Here is a 20,351-nt window from a genome sequence, read left to right as displayed (position 1 = left end):
CTAAGACAGGTTACCAACTAATGATCAAGCCCTGATCAGCCTGGTTGATCATGGCCTGATCAACCTGGTTGATCATTGCCTGATCAACCTGGAGTTACCTGGAGAGGGTTTCGGGGGTCAACGCCCCCGCGGCCCGGTCTGAGACCAGGCCTCATGGTGGATCAGGGTCTGATCAACCAGGCTGTTACTGCTGGCCGCACGCAAGCTGACTTACGAACTACAGCCCGGTTGGTCAGGTACTGACTTTAGGTGTCTGTCCAGTGCCTTCTTGAAGACAGTCAGGGGTCTATTGGTAATCCCCCTTATGTATGCTGGAAGGCAACTGAACAGTCTTGGGCCCCGGACACTTATTGTGTTGTCTCTCAGTGTACTCGTGGCTCCCCTACTTTTCATCGGTGGAATGTTGCATCTCCTGTTTAGTCTTTTGCTTTTGTAGGGAGTGATTTTCGTGTGCAAGTTTGGTACCAATCCCTCCAGTACCTTCCAAGTGTATATTATCATGTATCTCTCTCGCCTGCATTCGAGGGAATACAGATCAAGGACCTTCAACCGTTTCCAGTAGTTTAGGTGCTTTATCGCACTTATGTGTGCCATGAAAGTTCTTTGTACACTCTCCAAGTCTGCAATGTCGCCAGCCTTGAACGGGGCCGTTAGTGTACAGCAGTATTCCAGCCTAGAGAGCACAAGCAATTTGAAGAGAATCATCATGGGCTTGGCATCCCTAGTTTTGAAGGTTCTCATTATCCATCCCATCATTTTCCTAGTGGATGAGGTAGATACATTGTTCTGGTCTTTGAAGGCGAGATCCTCTGACATTATCACTCCCAGGTCCTTCACATTACTTTTCCGCTCTGTTGCATGGTTAGAATTTGTCGTATACCCTGACACATTTTTAATTTCTTCAAGTTTCCCATATCTGAGTAGTTGAAATTTCTCCTCGTTAATTAAACCTCATATTGTTCTGAGTGGCCCATTCGAAGATTTGGTTGATGTCTGCATGGAGTCTCGCAGTGTCTTCCATGAAGGTCACTGTCATGGTAATCCTGGCTGTTACTGCTATCCAGTATTGTGATATTCCTAGAATATTTAACAAATTAAGCGAAAACTTTGTGAACACAATTGAACACCTTGTCTATTCCACGCAGTATTTTGTATGTCGTTATCATGTCTCCCCTAACCCTCCTGTCCTCCAGTGTCGTCAGTTCGATTTCCCTTAGCTCTGGAACTAGCTTTGTTGCAAACCTTTGCACTTTCTCGTTAATGTAAATATAATCAAAAGATATCCGACTAAGTCCTATTTTAGGTTTAAAAATAAGCACAAGGCCTATAAGAGAGGGTAGGCGCAGAATGTGTATCTAAATTTCTTTCCTAGCAGGTGGGTGCCTGGATACTGATGAAGGGTTCTTGCTCCAAGGAACTAGAGCTACTCTTCCTTCCCTTGGATCACATTTAGTCCAAGCAAGAATAAATCTGAAATCTCTCATTCTTCAGACATTGGTTTAGCGCTTACTTTTAAATATTTAGACAATAAATTTTACTATTAAGAAATACGATTAGCTTTTAATTTCACTTTAATTATTCTAATAGATTTCGAGTTTCCTATAATTCAGCATATTGAAACAGGATAGTGAATTAGTTAATTAGTTAGTTAATTAGTTAATTAATCTAATCTTTCGGGATTATTGCATACATTTAACGTTTATATTGGACATTGGGGAATTATTACTTGATTTAGACATATAAGAGCAGGTGCGGCTCATTATTTAATGAAGAGTCTGAGTAAAAGTTAGAAATATTGGAAAATAAATTAAAAAATTTAGATCCTTACATTTGATAATGAGAGAAACTTAACTTGGCGTCAAGTGATTGGTGGAAATGTTCCACACACATCGCACCTTATTAACGAGTAATACGAGACAGCTAATGTTATGAGAAGCACATACACACGCTGTTTAATATATATCATTAGTGATGTATATAATATAGACATCTTGTGTTTGATTTGTAAAATATAGGAGGGTAGAATGACGTGTTGTCAGGTAGGAGAGTTTGGGCAGCAGTTATTGCCGGCGGCAGCGTTGCTTGTTTACATGTAGGAGGCGACGTAGGTGAAGTAGTAGGTACCTCTGAACCTATTTTGAAGCAGGTGGAGACAGGCGACGTAGGAGAAGTAGTAGGTGCTGTAGGTACTTGTGAACCTATTTTGAAGCAGGTGAAGACAGACGACGTAGGTGAAGCTGCAGGTACCTCTGAACCCACCTTGAAGTGCAAGGCACATCATCCACAGAGACACCATAATGAGGTGTTACCTGTTACTTCTGTTATTTATTGGTGGTTCTTGTGGCCAGGATGAAGCAGAGCCCAAGATAACACTGGACCCTGATGGAGGTATGTATGTCACTGACTTTTATTTGGGTTACTCTAGCTGTATGGCCCCTGTGGGTTTAGTGCCTAGTATTGATTATAATAATTGGGCTATCGTAGTTAATTTACACTTTGTATGATAATTGTACTTCACAAGGCACTGTACTTTGCCCCCGTCCTGTTCCTTATCCTCATATCTGACGTGGACACATGTATTTGCATGACAGTGCCCTCGTGTCGTCCGTCGAAAATACTGAAAGACTCCAGGCGGACATCAGCCAAATGAAGAGGAATTTTAATTACTTTGAGATGGAAATCCCTCAAGGGAGGTTCCTTGATGCTGGTGAGGGGCTCTTGATCTAGGGAATTGGACCTTCTCCGGTTCCCTGAATTGAGGCTGAATTCCTTCCATCCCCCCCACATGCACTGTATAATCCTACGGGTTTAGCGCTCCCTCATGATTATAATAATTCGATATAGAAAACTTGAGGAAATTAAAACAGTATCAGAGTATAAAACAAATTCCAACCACATACACAGACTGAATGAACATCAAAATGGTATACAATACCGACAGGTTGTTAGGTAAGACACATATGCAACAGTTAGACATCTTTATTCCGAAACGTTTCGCCTACACAGTAGGCTTCTTCAGTCGAATACAGAAAGTAGGCAGGAACAGTAGAGATGTGAAGACGATGTAATCAGTCCATCACCCTTAAAGTCGTAGGCGAAACGTTTCGGAATAAAGATGTCTAACTGTTGCATATGTGTCTTACCTAACAACCTGTCGGTATTGTATACCATTTTGATGTTCATCTTGTCAGACACTGCAACACGTGGCATCTTGGTACAGAAAACACCTTGGACAAGCTTTTCAAGTGAGAAGGGTTGGATCTGAGAGGGACTTGACCTCTCAGTTGCCTCTCACTACTACTACTACTACTACTACTACTACCCTGCACCTCTCCTTCCGACAGTATTTAAGTCTCCGCACTGTCGCTTGATCTTCAGATAGTTCCTGACTATGGAACTGAACTTCTCCAGGCCGAGGGACTGACAACCTCAAATTCTACGACTTTAAGGGTGATGGACTGATTACATCGTCTTCACATCTCTACTGTTCCTGCCTACTTTCTGTATTCGACTGAAGAAGCCTACTGTGTAGGCGAAACGTTTCGGAATAAAGATGTCTAACTGTTGCATATGTGTCTTACCTAACAACACATACACAGACTACCCGCACATGTCAAAGCCAGTCATAGCATGAACCAGTTCAAGAAGAGTGCCAAAAGGTGTCTGATGAATGTAGCTACAGAAAGGGAGGGGAATGATTTTCTATTTTTTTAGCTAACATACGTGTAAATTTTACCTTCTTCCTAGTAATGACCCTTGTATTGTAGATAGTCTTAATGACCTTGGTGTAGTAGATAGTCTTTTTAGTATGATAATAAGATGTTATCTTCATTGTAGAATAAGAAAATATTATAACCTTTATATTATAATAAGGTAAAAGGACCCCAATGGAAATAAGTCACTCTGTCTGACTTTTTTGGGTTATCCTAGGTTCTCTACACATATGCTGCTATGTATGATAATTCTATGTAACTGTATTTGTGTATACCTGAATAAACTTACTTACTTACTTACTTGCTAGTAGAGCAAAAAACTAACGTGAAGGCCTGGGAGTGATAATGTCAGAGGATCTCGCTTTCAAATATCACAATAATGTATCCAACACATCTGCTAGGAAAATGACAGGATGGATAATGAGAACTTCTAAAAATAGGGATGCCAAGCCCATGATGGTTCTCTTCAAATCACTTTTTCTTTCTAGCCTGGAATATTGCTGTACACTAACGGCTCCTTTCAAGGCAGGCGAAATTGCACACCTGGAGAATGTATGAACTTTCATGTCACGTATAAATATGATAAAATACCTAAACTACTGGGAATGGTTGAAGTCCCTTGACTTGTATTCTCTGGAATGCAGACTAGAAAGTTACATGATAATATACACTTGGAAAATCCTAAAGGGCCTAGTCCCAAATTTGCACACAAAAATCACTCCCTTCAAAAGCAAAAGACTGGGCAGAAGATGCAACATCCTCCCCAATAAAAAGCAGGGGTGCCATGAGTACACTAAGAGACAACACAGAAGGTGTTAAGGGCCCAAGATTGTTCAGCTGCCTCCCAGCATATATAACGGGGATTACCAGTAGACCCCTGGGAGCTTTCAAGGTGCTGGACAGGCACCTAAAATCAGTATTTGATCAGCTGGGCTGTGGTTCATGTGCCATTTTTCATGGGGCCAGCAGTAACAGCCTGATCCTCCAGGAGGCCTGGTCACAGACCGGGCCAGGGTGGCATTAATCCCCAAGACCCTCTCCAGGTATACCTGTACCTATGCCTAAATATATATACTTCCACTTTGATCTACAGCTTAGTAATTGCTGACTCCCCTCAAGGGAGGTTCCTTAATGTTGGTGAAGGGGGAAGAAAGGCTCTTGATCCAAGTAATTTGACTTGCCTTCCTCTTCCTTGGATCGAGCTAAATACCTCACATTTCCCAGGTGCTGGATAATTCCTATGGCTTCATCACTCCCTCATGTAATAATACATACCTTGCTGTAATGTATTATGTACTAGGATTAGTCTGCCTGAAATTCCTTGGCATGATAATGGCTTTCCTTGTACTCATTAAACCAAAACGGTAATTGCACTTTGTAACCTTTACAAGGAAATATAATTATCTTTCTTTCTTTTTTTTTTTTTTAAATTAACACAACTAGGAATACTAAATTGTTTGACATTTACTCAAATCTTACAATTATTTTAGCTTTGTGAGGTACCATATGCTTATTTGTGGTTAAATATAAGTTTTAATATGTATGTTATCTAACCTAACCTATAAACTGGTTGCTTTCCGACTGCCATGAATACAGTGTTTAACAAAATGTTCGTTACTTTGCTACTAGGCAAATACACTTTCTCTCGTAATCAGTTTGGAAGTGTATTTAGCTGGAAGCGACTTAGCGAGTATTTGTTAGACTACGACACAGCAGTAGAACAGCAGCAACACCATAAAAAGTATAGGATATTAGCTAATAAAAACAAGCAAATGGAAAATAAATGCACCCAACATAGCTTCTTTTGAAGAGTTTTGAGTTTTCCTACTTCCTCAGCCTGGCTCAAGGCCAATACAGTTAGTATTTTGTTTGACTTGCGTGAAGTAGTGAGTCACACAGTGGTAACAGGTACAGTACTCAATTAACGATTTTCCTTATTAGTATAGATATAAAACTTTGAATATGTATTTGTTAGGATGTCCTAACATATACATATAATTTTTTTGTCTTTGGGGTCCTTTTTTTTATTTTTTTTACTGTAATACAGATAAAAAAAAAATTATTTAAAAACTGCTAATATCCTTAACCCTTAAACTGTCCAAACATAGAGCTACATTCACATGGGTAGCACTCCAACCTTGATTTTCCCCATTTGAAAGCGTGTAAAAAAAAAAATAGATCTACGTTCGGAGCCCTCCCACATGTGCACGTAGATCTACGTTTGGACAGTTTAAGGGTTAAGGCAGTTAAAAATGGAATTACCAAAACTATGTTCATAGCATAAACTGTAAATGATGCTTTTATCTGATTTCTTCAATATTTTCTCTTTGATAAGATTCTTATCTTTTATGAGGAAAAATTGGCATGATTCATAGTGCAGTTTGTATTAAATTCCAGAGATACCAAGCGTTGAGGGCTTTGGTGGCAATATCGATGTTGTTGAGGACGATGATGTTTTGGTGTTGACTCGTGATAATTTTCTCCATGCAGTTAATGAAAAGGATATAATACTAGTTGAATTTTATGCGCCATGGTAAGTCATTATTTTAGAAATTTTCGTGAAATATTGAAATTGTATGTATAAAATTTCCTTCTCAACAAGGAGGGGTGGGGATGTTGCAGTTTGGAAGGTCCTTTGAATTACAGTGGAACCTCAAATATCGAACTTAATCTGTTCCAGGAGCTAGTTCTAAATTCGAAAAGTCTGAAAAGTGAAGCAATATTTCCCATAAGAAATAATGGAATACAATTAATCCATTCCAGAAACCCAAAAATATTCACAAAAAAATACATTTTATAGATTAATTAGAGCTTTACATACACACAACAAATGTAGTGTTCAATTATGCATTAATAAATGTAAACAAACATATAAAATAACATTTTTACTTATCTTTATTGAAGATTGGTGATGGCATCTGGAAGATAGGGAGGAGGAGAGAGGGAGTTTGGGTTAGTGTTTGGAAGGAGAATCCCCCTCTATGAGGACTTCAGGTATCAAAGCCCTCTCTGGAGTTACTTCCCTTCTCTGTCAAACCAGCCTCTGCTGGCCTTAAATTCACTATCAGCACTGGTTCCATGAGTTTTCTTTACCAGATTGGCATGCCACTTCCTTGCCTTTTTGCAAATAATGGTCTCTGAAACACTATCACCTGCCATCTCTTTATCCTTGATCCACACCAGCAACAACTTCTCAATCTGATCAATTGTATGTGGTCTTTTTTTGGTTAGCATATTAACCCGTAAACGGTCCAAATGTATATATACATTTTTTCAACATTTGATAGTATGTAAAAAAAGTAGATCATCTTTTTTTTTTTTACCTTTGAAAACGTGTAAAAAAACTTTGATCTACGTTTTTTTTCTTTTGTTATGTTTGAAAATATGTAAAAAAGAGTAGATCTACTTTTGGAGCACTACGCATGTGAACTTAGATCTGCTTGGACCGTTTATGGGTTAACACCTTTTGCAACATCAGCTTCCTTGATTTGTTCTTTCTTTGCCATGATAGAACCGATGGTCGACTTGTTTTTCCCATACATCCTGGCAAGCTCAACAAGTCTCACACCACTCTCATACTTCTGTATTATTTCCTTCTTGACATCTATGGTGTTTCTCACTTTCTTTGCCACAGGGGTACCACTAGCAAGTTTCTTTGGGCCCATGGTAGCTTATTTCACAGTCCCACAAGCACTAAACACAATGAAATAATCATAAAATGTTTGAGAGCATAGGTTAGTGTTCACTCAAGCATCAACAAAACCAGACTGGCTCACGGTGCCTGCGCGGAGATGCGGACAGAACAGCGTGGGCTGCCAGACAGGTCCAGTACCTGGCAGTTCGAAATAGGGGCAAGTTCGATAATAGGGATAAAGTTGGTTCGAAAAAAGCGTTCGATTTTCGAAGAGTTCGATAAGCGATACATTCGAAATTTGAGGTTCCACTGAATGTCGGTGCACTTTTGGTAAGCCATATATTTACCATATATTAGTGGGAGAGGCCCATTGTGGTAAAAAAAAAAATTGTGCATGAGCTTGTGAAAATTGATCAGTCTGGAAAAATCTTCCAGCTCCTGCCCCCTACATCTTGCTCCTGGGGGATTTCAACCTAATAATAATAAAAATAATAAATTTTCTAACAACCTTAGGTGTGGCCATTGCAAGCAGCTAGCTCCTGAGTATGCTGCTGCAGCAAAAGAGTTGAAAGAGGATGGTATAAGATTAGGTAAAGTAGATGCCACAAAGGAGCAAGAGTTGGCAAAAGAGTTTTTAGTGTCTGGTTACCCAACAATTAAACTCTTCAAAAATGGTCAGCCTGTTGAAGATTACAGTGGTGCAAGAACTAGCAAAGGTACGGTATTTCTTCTTCTTTTTCTTCCTTTTCTTCCTTTTTTTCTTCTTCCTTTTCTTTTTCTTCCTTTTCTTTTCCTCCCATGGCATGGATATAGTGCTGTAAATGTAGATAAAATGGTTAAGATATTATATACCTTTTTATGTATGTACATGTGTAATTATTCTCGACTTTATTTAACCCTTAAATGGTCCAAACAGATCGACGTTCAAATTCGTAGTGCTACAAAAGTAGATCTACTTTTTTTTACAGATTTTCAAATATAACAAAAAAAATGTAGATAAAAGTTTTTTTACATGTTTTCACATGTAAAACAAAAAAAAAAATCTACATTTTTTACATACTTTCAGATGTTGAAAAAACGTATATATACGTTTGGACCATTTAAGGGTTAATGAGCCTAAATATGAATCTAAATCTAATACATACTGTTCATTGTTTTAAATTTTTAAAGTTTCTGTGAACTAAAGTTACTGTAATCCTGTTTCTTAATTAATCTATTTGTTTTCTTCACAGCTCTAGTGGATTACATGCACATGCATGCTGATCCTAATTATGTACCACCTAAATCTGCTGTCATTGTTCTCACTGCTGCTAATTTTTCTAAAACCATCACGTCAAACGACCTCATCCTTGTGGAATTTTATGCTCCCTGGTGTCGACATTGCAAGGCTGTAAGTAAATTGCAGTACTTCAAAGTTTTGAACTAGCATAGAATTGTTTGGAGAGTGAATTTGGCAAGAATAAAGCCAAAAAAGATAGAAATGAATATTTTCATTAGATTTGATTTATGAATTTTGTGCTGAAATTTGCAATCTTCAATTAGTTCGTTCATTTAAGATTTGTATTTCCACCATTTGAGTCCCTGTCAGAACTTGTCTTTCTGGCTTGTTTCTATCCTATTGTCTTCATAGGCTCTCACAGTATGTAAAATTTTCATCCCAGTTCTTGGATTCTCAAATCTTTTAATAAACTGCATTCCCATTATTTCATACATGCTCAAACCATTGCAGGTTTGACATTGTCTTCCCACATTTTCTGTATATACAGTACTGTAGTACTTTTCCTGTTACTTAATGCTTGTTTGATAGTGCACTCAGCATACATACTTGGTGTCCATTGTTAAATCCCTGACACAGGTGGAAATACCAGGCATGTTTCTTGACACCTACTACCCCTGTTCACCTAGTAGCAAGTGGTACACGAGTGTTAATAGACTGTTGTGGGTTGCATCCTGGGGAACATGATTAAAGAACCCTAGTGGAAATAAGACAGTTTCCAATGATGCGTTGACTATTAGGGTATCCTGGGTCGCTAACCCTTCAGGTTAAAAATCTGAACAAAATCTCAAACTTCTTATCTTGTCTTATCTTACTTTAATTCCCCATAATTGGTAAAACATTGTACAGTACATATTTAGTTTCAGCAGACTGTTTTCTGGGTCTATTCACTGTCCATGTCTAACACCTGTCAAGATTGTTGCGGTCTGCAAGTTAGCCACCCCACTTTAACTGAGCAGTTACCTCTCTGAGCGCACATCACGTTTCCTTAAGAATGTTGATTGTTTCCTAGTGTATGCTGTTGATCTGAGAAAAGGCACTTTGATCTAACCTATTGGTATTTTCAAGTGAAATGTGAGATAGTATGTCAGTATTTTAATCTCCAGTGGACCTGTATATAGATCTTGTCATCATTGCCCATTGCAGAGGTGGACAGAACTACAGTGAATATTTAGTATACTTTGTCTTAAGTGGAGAAGTACATGGAACAGTTGTTTAAGTCTCCAATTTGTAGAATATGGGTATGTTAAAGATTTACTGGTAGTTGTTTCCTATAGTGAGACCTATTTTGTAAAGATATAATACAATTGCCTATTTGTAGCCACAGGAGCAGAGTTGTGCTCTTGGTGTTCCATCTTCAATATTTTTTATCATATTTTTTTTTTTTTTAAATTTTCAGTGGTTGTAGCTCTGTACATTCACTTTCTTGATCACTTCTAGTCTCACTTTTGTGCTGTTCCAGTGTACATTGATGGTTCTAAATACCACAATGGAGTTTGGTGTACAGCTGCTTTTCCCGAACGAATCATAAGAGGTCATTTATTAGAATTGGCTAGTACTTTCACAGCAGTGTTGTATGCAGTTCTCGCTACTATCCACATCCTCATCTTTTGTGGTTACAGGCTATCCAGAAATTAATCTCCCCTCATTCCATTGGCCTTCATATACAGCTTTTCTTATGTCACATTTATAGTAAGCACAAAGAAGTCATATCATGCTAGGTTCCTGGACATGCCAGTGTTCAGGGCAATGAACATGCAGACTCAGTTGCTAAGTCAGCTATTCAAGACCTGATTTCCCAAAGGAGTATTCCTCACTCGGACTATTTTTTTTTTTTTTTATTTCTCCTCGACCACTGACAACAATGTTGGCCTACATAGACAACAATTTGTGGGCCAGTCAAACTACATTGAGGATTCTGACTATAAGAACATAAGAATGTAGGAACACTGCAGAAGGCCTACTGGCCCATACGAGGCAGGTCCTTATCAAAACGACATCTACCTAAAGCTACCCAAGAAATAACTCCCGTACCCCATGACACCAATCAAACCCAGCCCCTCCCACTCATATATTTGTCCAGTCTCTTCTTAAAGCTACCCAAGTTCCTAGCCTCTATCACCCCACTGGGAAGACTGTTCCACACATCTACAACTCTGTTAGAAAACCAGTACTTGCCTATGTCCTTTCTAAATCTAAATTTATTCAGTGGTGACGTGTACTTAGCTCTGTGAAGACCTGTTTGTGTCTTCACACCACACCATTATCAGGTTTGGGAGACTACACACACTTCTGTATTGGATATCACATGGAGAAACTACTCACACCACTGTGTGAGGGTTGTTAGGTTGCACTGTCTACTCATCATACCTTTATAGTGTGTGTGTCTTAACTATCACAGTGCATGCAGGATCCACTTCCAATGTCTGTTGCCCCAACACACTTGTTCTTATTGATCTCCTTTCTGAAGGTTCCATCTTTGATGGAGACTCATTCTCTCGACTTTTTTTTAATTGAAGGTCACCTAATACACCAACTGTAATTTCAATTTTATTTGCACTAATCCCCACTAACCCCTAACTATACACACACCTACCTCTTGCTGAATCTTAACTACGCACATTCTACTTTACTACACCCCCCTCCTCCTTACAGTGCTATTTGACTCTTACAGGTTTAGGACTAAAGTTTTTACACCAGAGATAAAAGAAAATATTGCTAGTGGAATAGTTCTTGAAAATGTTTGTGGTTTGTATGGGAGATAATAGCAAATGTGGATGAGGATCCTGCTTCAGAAGTCTGCTTGTAATGAAAAAATAGCTCTGCTGAAAGTGTAGAATGAGCTATTAATATTAAATTGTTGGATATGGGGCTGTTTTAATTATATCCAATCTGTGATTAGAAGAGAATCAGATAATGCAGTTACTGTAGATGGATTTATAAGGATTACAGTGCTTTGTAATTTTTGCAGCTTGAACCAGAGTATGAGGCTGCAGCACATGATCTTCAAGCTAACAACATCCCTCTGGCCAAGATTGATGGAACAGAGGAAAAAGAAATAGCTGATGAATATGGAGTTTCTGGATATCCAACTATGTTGGTTTGTATCACACTTGTAATGAAAAAATATATATTCTGAACATTCTTCTTTCTTTCAACACACCGACCGTGTCCCACCGAGGCGAGGTGGCCCAAAAGGAAAAACGAAAGCTTCTCCTTTTACATTTAGTAATACATACAGGAGAAGGGGTTACTAGCCCCTTGCTCCCGGCATTTTAGATGCCTCTTACAACACGCATGGAGATAAGAGGAAATAAAAAGAACAAGAACTAGAAAGAAAATAGAAGAAAACCCAGAGGGGTGTGTGTATATATATGCTTGTACATATATGTGTAGTGTGACCTAAGTGTAAGAAGAAGTAGCAAGATGTACCTGTAATCTTGCATATTTATGAGACAGACAAAAGACACCAGCAATCCTACCATCATGTAAAACAATTACAGGCTTTTGTTTTACACTCACTCGGCAGAATGGTAGTACCCCCCTGGATGGCTGCTGTCTACCAACCTACTACCTACAATATTCTGAACATGCAAGCAATATATCTAGTTAGCTGTTGAGATAGTTATATATTGTTTTCATACGTTTAACCCATTTTTTCATGAATAAAAAAAGTTTTTTCTCACAGGTATTTCGCAGTGGCAGAAAATTTGATTACAAGGGTAAACGGGATCATTCTGGAATTGTTGAATATATGAAGGAGCAAGCCAAATTGCCCTCAAGAGAAGTAAAAACTGCAGTAGAGGCCCAGAACAACTTTGCAAGGAAAGATGCAAATGTAATTGCCTATTTTTCAGAAAAGAATGATATGTTCGATGAATATATTGGAGCTGCAAATGAATTAAGAGGTAAGGTGGAGTCAGTAAATTGAAAGCTGCTATTACTCTTCCATTTGTAATGCTGGTTTATTTATTTTTTGGTCCATATAAGAGGGTGTGTAAAGGTAGGAAGTTGAAAGTGAACATAGATGAGAGTAAGGTGATGAGGGTCTCAAATGATATAAAGAAAAATTGGATATCACATTGGAGACAGGGAGTATGGAAGAAGTGAATGTTTTCAGATATTTGGGAGTTGACATGTCAGCAGATGGGTTTATGAAGGATGAGGTTAACCATAGAATTGATGAAGGAAAAAAGGAGAGTGGTGCATTCAGGTATATGTGGAGACAAGAAACATTATCAATGGAGGCAAAGAAGGGAATGTATGAAAGTATGGTGATACCAACACACTTATATGGGTGTGAAGCTTGGGTTGTAAATGCTGCAGCGAGGAGGCGGTTGGAGGCAGTGATGTCCTTTCTAAGGGCAATGTGTGGTGTAAATTAGGCAGAGAATTCAGAGTGTGGAAATTAGGTGTGGTGTTAATAAAAGTATTAGTCAGAGGGCTAAAGAGGTGTTGTTGAGGTGGTTTGGTCATTTAGAGAGAATGGATCAAAGTAGAATGACATGCAGAGCATATAAATCTGTAGGGGAAGAAAGGCGGGGTAGGGGTCGTCCTTGAAAAGGTTGGAGGGAGGGGGTAAAGGTTTTGTGGGCTAGGGGCTTGGACTTCCAAGAAGCATGCATGAGCCTGTTAGATAGGATTGAATGGAGATGATGGTTTTTGGGACCTAACGAGCTGTTGGAGTGTGAGCAGGGTAATATTTAGTGAAGGGATTCAGGGGAACCAGTTATTTTTATATAGCCGGACTCGTGTCCTGGAAATGGGAAGTACAATGCCTGCACTTTAAAGGAAGGGTTTGGGATATTGGCAGTTTGGAGGGATGTGTTATACATCTTTACATATGCTTCTAAACTGTTGAATCTGGGCACCTCTGCAAAGACAGTGATTATGTATGCGTGAGGTGAAAGTGTTGAATGATGATGAAAGTATTTTCTTTTTGGGGATTTTCTTTCTTTTTGGGTCGCCCTGCCTTGGTGGGAGATGGCCGACTTGTTGGAAAAAAAAAATAAAACTATTTTTAATCTTTAGGAATTTTAAGACATTTAAAGTAGCTATACAGTACCAACCCTTCAGGAATTGTGGTCACATTATAACTTAGAGTTGAGGTTTAATATGGATTTTTGGGTAGTGATAATTTAATCTGGAATCTGAAAGATGCTACCAGATGGTGTCTACACCTGGGTGTGGCAAGTTTTGTAGTGCGTGGATGAGTTCAGCGTGTTGGTGAAATAACTTTCCTGAAAATTGAACCTGAAGGCTGTTGGACAAACTGTGATTGCCAGCAATGGAAGTTCTGCTAATCTGGGTTTTTAATCAATCAAACACAAAATGAGAGTTGTCACAGTTGCTCTTTGCTGATGACGCTGCTTTTGGGAGATTCTGAAAAGAAGTTGCAGAGGTTGGTGGATGAGTTTGGTAGGGTATGTAAAAGAAGAAAATTAAAAGTGAATATAGGAAAGAGTAAGGTGATGAGGATAACAAAAAATGGGTAACAAAAGATTAGACATCATATTTAAGGGAGAGTATGGAGGAGGTGAATGTATTCGAATATTTAGGAGCGGGCATGTCAGCAGATGGGGTCTATGAAAGATGAGGTGAATCATAGAAATGACAAAGGAAAAAAGGTGAGTGGTGCACATTGAGGAATCTGTGGAGACAAAGAACTTAATCCATGGAAGCAAAGAAGGGAATGTATAAGAGTATAGTTATAACCAATGCTCTTATATGGGTGTGAAGCATGGGTGGTGAATGTTGCAGCAAGAAGGCTGGAGGCGGTGGAGATGTCGTGTCTGAGGGCAATGTTTGGTGTGAATATAATGCAGAGAATTCGTAGTTTGGAAATTAGGAGGTGTGGGACTACCAAAAATATTATCCAGAGGGCTGAGGAGGGGTTGATGAGGTGATTCAGATATGTAGAGAGGATGGAAAAAAATAGAATGACTTTGAGTGTATAAATCTGTAGTGTAGGGAAGGCGGGATGGAAGTCGGCCTAGGAAAGGTTGGAGGGAGGGGGTAAAGGAGGTTTTGTGTGTGAGGGGCTTGGACTTCCAAGAAGCATGCATGAGTATGTTAGATAGCGAATGGAGACAAATGGGTTTTAGAATTTGACGTTCTGTTAGTGTGAGCAGGGTAATATTTATGAAGGGACTTAAGGAAACTGGCAGGCTGGACTTGAGTCCTGCAGATGGGAAGTACAGTGCCTGCAGTCTAAGGAGGGGTGTTAATGTTGCAGTTTTATAACTGTAGTGTAAGCGTGCCTCTGGCAAGACTGATTGAGTGAATGATGGTGAAAGTTTTTCTTTTTTGGGCCACCCTGCCTTGGTGGGAAATGGCCAATGTGTTAATAATAATAATAATGACAATAATAATAATAATAATAATAATAATAATAATAATACTTACAACAATCTGTTTTACTTAAGACAGATTGCACAAACAACTTGATCTCTCTAAGCTAGTGTGACCATGACAAAGTTAAGTTGAGCCTACTGACAGATCTGTTCAACCTTAGGTATTACAGTCTGCTTCCTGATTGGATGATCACGATTCTAGGACTTGTCGTTAAGTGTAAACTTCTCTCCTAGGAGTGGGGTGTGGCTTGGGGCTACACATTAAGATTTGACAGTCAGTCAGTAGGTTTAGGTAACATTTTCCTGTAAGGTAAATATTACCTAAATATTTAGGTAACATTTACCTGTGAGGTGATACGAGAAAAGGAACAGGGCTGTTTGTCATGGGAATGAAATACGTGAATGTATAGGTGAGGAAAAGTGAAAATGTGCTTGTTTGAAAAATATGTATAGGAGACTTTGCAATATGCAACGTTTTATTATTCAGTGAATAATAAACTTTTGTTCTGAAGTCCTTCATTTAACAAAATGTTACCTGGGATATTCCAGTAAGTTAATGGTCTAGCAAAATCTTGTTTAAAATCTAAACTGCATCAGAAGACGAGGCTGCAGGCTGATACTTGGACACTGGATTTTACATACTGTTCTCCATTTTTTAAAATGGAGACAGGTTATATTTTCGGTAAGTCAGTCATTTTCTCTCCTATTTTTTGTTAATTTTTTCCTGGTCCTTATTCAAAGATGTACATTCCATCCTATCTGAGTTAGGCACCTATGACTTAGTTGCCATAAATAAATAATAATTTAGATGAAGACACAACAGTGTAAACCTTTATAACCATTGGTGGATCCAGAAATTTATTTAGGGTATATCACTAAGTGTAGGTGCAAATTGATTACACCTGTTGAAGTCTACAATGGATTTTTGGCATTTCATTTTTATTTTGAATTCTGGTACTGTATGTTAAATTGCCACTCACTGTAAGAAGACTTGCTTGCCACTAACTATACCAGAGGTCACTTAGCTATGACAGATTCTGCTTAATAGTTTAACTTAGGCCACTTTTTTGTACCTGGATCTTCTACTGATGACTATGTATGGTTCACCCTTAAGGATGAAAGAGTCTTCTCTCAATGTTCTGTTAATGAAAATGGCACCACTAAAATTCAGGGCTACAAAAACTACCATAAGCATGACGTTATTGAATTCTTTTCTCACTGACCTAAAAGCCAAGCATGGTGTCCTGATCGGATTCTTTCTCAGAGTTTATAGGGTTTGCAGCACTATAGTTGGCATCTTTGTTATATTGGTTTCCCAGCATATTACTGCAGATGGAAGGCACATTGTATTTTGAAAACTTCCAGAGAGAATGCCAAAAGTCAACAGGCATGTGGCTCTTTCCACCACTGCCTAGCCTTTTGCCACCATCCTCGATGAAGCTGAAATTGTATCCCCAGTGCATCTAGTAATTTCCCGGAGTCTGCATCATTCCTTTTACTAGATGCAGTAAATTTTATTTAGGTGGGCATCCTGTGACCTCGGATCACTCCCAGAACATAAATGTACTTTAGAACACAAGTAATGCCTGTGTAATATATAGGAACAAGACCATACACTTAATGCCCTAAGACAGCCCAGTTCATATGTGAAAATGATTGGGGTCAGGATCCCTAAAATTAATATTGCTTTCAGTGTCCACATTTAAAAAAAAATTGTAATGGTAGAGAATCTATCTGAAGGTAATGACTCTAAAAGTATGAAATTTGATGGAAAACTTGTGGAGTTATGCAGAGCTTTGTTTTCTGTATAACATGATAAAGCTTCTCCTAAAGCAGTACATCAGTACAGTGAAGGACTACACTGTTTTGTCTTTTTCACCTTGGTGGTTATCAACCTCTTCTACTAAATAGAATAATTTATCGGGAAAGAGTGGATAAGGGTTTTATTGTTTTGATTGGAAAAATGATTATTTGGAAAGCCTTTAATCTGAAGGGCTTGGGGTACTTTAAACAGTTGTACATTACAGTATGTTATTAAAGTTTTCTTCATTATCTCATTTAAAGCTCTGGTTTAGAGATTTTTATCCACTTTATCAGAATTTAATATCTTTTTCATATGAGACATGGTGTTTTAAATAAATTTATCTAATATGTTATGAATAGTAAGTGAATACATTAAATTAAAATTAAATATTTTTGTTTTTAGGTAAGTTGTCATTCTTCCATACTTTTGATGAAGCAGCTGCTGAACATTTAAAGTTGAAAGTCAACACCGTTACCATCCATATGCCAGAGATATATCACTCAAAGTATGAGGACAAAAGCTCCAAGTATACTAAGGTATAAGAAATATGATTGTAAAAAGTAACCTTGAAGATGGTTAGAGTAGCAGCAGTGATAATTGCATTCATTTCTCTTTTTTTTTATATTTAATTTTTCCCCTCCACTGCTCCCCACCTCTCTTCAGTGGTATATTATATTTTCCAATAATATGTATTGTACTAGTGAGCGCAGATGATCTGTTGCACAGTCTCATGTACGTACTGTATATTATACCAAAAAAATAAGGCAATACCATGACTGGAACAATACATAAATAACCCACACTTGCCTTAATTTAGATTACACAACATGCCATTTTTATGTTACAGAAATAGGAGTTAGAATAAATGTTTATTTTTATTCCTTTGAGTTGACATTTTTAAATATATAGTGTAGCAAGTGCATGGTTAGTGTTCTTTCTTCTTTCAACACACCGGCCGTATCCCACTGAGGCGGGATGGCCCAAAAGGAAAAACCAAGAGTTTCTCCTGTACATTTAGTAATATATACAGGAGAAGGGGTTACCAGCTCCTTGCTCCCAGCATTTTAGTTGCCTCTTATGACACATGGCTTACGGAGGAAGAATTCTGTTCTACTTCCCCATGGAGAATGGTTAGTCTTAAGCTGATTTATTTGCTCATATATAGTGAAATAACATAAATAAATACTTGTGCAGTGCAGGTTTACCCTTGCTTTATGCAATTTAACTTTATGCCAATTCATTTTTTTGTAGTCACACCATTTTTACCAGTACAGTGGTCCCTCACTTTTCGTAGTTCTCGGCAATCGTAAATTTCGCCAATCATAGGGATATTTTCGTATAAACATGGACTCGCTTTTCATAGGTTGACTCGCAAATAGTAGTTTGTCCGGGACGCGTACGCACGGTGTGAGCCGGGGAGGCCTCCCTACCCAGCCAGTCTGGCATTGTTTACCAGTGAGTGAAGGTCCCCTCAAGTGCTCCTACGAAATATTTCATAATATTCCACTCATTTTAGTGCTTGCAAGTACTAAATAAGCTACCATGGCTCCAAAGAAAGCTCCTAGTGCCAAGCCTGTGGTAAAGAAGGTGAGAAATATGTGCAGTGACAAAGTCTTGGGCCATTTTAGGGAAGTGTTAAAGAGACTCCAGAAACAGAGCTCTCTCCACAGTTACTTTGCAAGACAGGACTAGTGACTCTCAAGGTGGTCCTAGTGGCATTAAGAAACAGAGAAGAGAAGCAACCCCAGAGAAGCAATTGGTACCTGAGGTGTTGCTGGAAGGGGATTCCCCTTCCAAACTGTAAACAATCCAATCTCTCTCCTCCAGTCTCCCATACATTAAGAAGAATCTCCAATAAAGGTAAGTGTTATGCTGTTAATGTTTCATTCATCATTTCCCATTGTATTGTTTATGTACTACATCTATATTTCATGTAAAAAAATTTTTTGTTTTAATACTTCTGGGTGTCAGGAACAGATTAATTGTATTTACATTATTTCTTACTTCTGGGTGTCAGAAACGGATTAATTGTATTTACATTATTTCTCATGGGGAAAATTGATTCGCAAATCGTAAATTTCGTTTATAGTAGCTCCTCCAGGAACGGATTAATTACGAAAAACGAGGGACCACTGTATATACGTTTGGACCATTTACGAGTTAAAGATTAACTATAGTTTTACATACGCAGAACAGTGTGAACTAAATAAAATGACTAATGAAATGGATAAATGAACATTTAACATCACATTTACCTTTATTGAAGATTCTGGTTGGCATATGGAAGACAAGGAGGAGGAGAGAGGGAGGACTGATTATTATTTGGAAGGGGAATCCCCCTCCATAAGGACTTCAGGTATCTAGTCCCTATCCGGGGTTACTTCCTTTACACAAATAACCCGCACATAAAGAGAGGAGCTTACGATGACGTTTTGGTCCGACTTCGACTATTTACAAAGTCGCACTGACTTTGTAAATGGTCCAAGTCGGACCGAAACATCGTCGTAAGCTCCTCTTTTCTATGTGTGGGTTATTTGTGTATCGTTCCAGTCACGGTATTATGCCTTTTTTTGTTATTTATTTACTTCCTTTCTTTTACTGGCACTAGGACCAACTCGAGTCACTGCACCCCTGTCGCACAAAAAAACTGTCCAGAGAGGTCTGTTTCTGGCATCTCTTTTAAGATTTGCCTGAAGTGGGACAAGGTTTTGTCACTGAACATGTTGCAGATATGGCCTGTTTCAGCTTGGTTAGGGTGATTTCTCCACAAAACTTTGCACTCCCCTCCACTTTGTACAAATGTCCTTAATCACTGAAGAAGGCACCTTCTTTCCTCTCTCTTCTTCCTTTGAACCAATTTCCTCAACTGTGGTCTGTTGCTGTTGCAGATGAAGGTCTTGTAGCTCTTCAGTGGGTAGCTCTTGGGCCCATGGTGGCTTATCTCAGAGTCGCACTCAATAAACAACCACAAAAAAGTGGATTATAATGTTTGGATGAATGCGCGGAGTGTTGCTCACTCGCCCAGAGACACAGCCAGACACTTGGGCACGTAGCGTGGTAGGCGGACGTGCCCAATATGGCCGATTTCTGAGTTGCTGGCCGAAATCCAGGATAGAATTTCGGCTAAAAATGCCGCCGAAATCCAATTTGGCCGATGTCCGGGGGTCCACCGTATTCTAAAATAACACTCTAAACTAATTTGTACTTAAAATAAAGGAAAGGAAACAGATTTGGGTATGGGGAAGCCAGTGAGCATACGTATTTTGAATGAAGTCTTATAGTTGGCTTTCAATATAAGTGTCTTGCCCCTAATCAAAAGAAACTGGACATGCAGTTGGACTGTTGGGTTGTGCCAACATTGTCAGTACTAGGGGTGAAGGAAAGATAAGGGAGATATGTACGTAATAACAGGTTCATAAAATGTCCACTTCACTTTGACAAAGAGTAAAAGGAAGGAGGATTATGCTTGAATTTTAATTAAATTTTTTTTTTTTTTTATTAATTGCATTTATTTAAAGTACAGTGGTATCCCAAGTTTCGGCCATAATTCATTCCAGAAGACTGTTCGAGT

At 38.6% G+C, this 20,351-nt stretch overlaps 1 protein-coding gene across 1 annotated transcript in view; it reads left to right on the top strand.

The window, feature by feature from the left end:
- The first annotated feature begins 1,995 nt into the window (after positions 1-1,995).
- LOC128688853 (protein disulfide-isomerase A4) overlaps positions 1,996-20,351 on the top strand; it is a 44,498-nt gene continuing 26,142 nt past the window's right edge. Inside the window, exons 1-7 of the mRNA XM_070085385.1 lie at positions 1,996-2,388; positions 6,111-6,246; positions 7,861-8,063; positions 8,580-8,737; positions 11,595-11,723; positions 12,312-12,536; positions 17,188-17,316. Coding sequence (XP_069941486.1) covers positions 2,298-2,388; positions 6,111-6,246; positions 7,861-8,063; positions 8,580-8,737; positions 11,595-11,723; positions 12,312-12,536; positions 17,188-17,316 — 1,071 coding nt within the window. The 5' untranslated portion in view covers positions 1,996-2,297. The remainder of the gene's footprint in view (positions 2,389-6,110; positions 6,247-7,860; positions 8,064-8,579; positions 8,738-11,594; positions 11,724-12,311; positions 12,537-17,187; positions 17,317-20,351) is intronic.

The sequence above is a fragment of the Cherax quadricarinatus genome, chromosome 16 (assembly GCF_038502225.1).
Source record: "Cherax quadricarinatus isolate ZL_2023a chromosome 16, ASM3850222v1, whole genome shotgun sequence".
Classification (NCBI taxonomy): Eukaryota; Metazoa; Arthropoda; class Malacostraca; order Decapoda; family Parastacidae; genus Cherax; species Cherax quadricarinatus.
The sequence above is the reverse complement of the archived record's forward strand: the minus strand, read 5'-3'. Positions and strand labels throughout refer to the sequence as shown.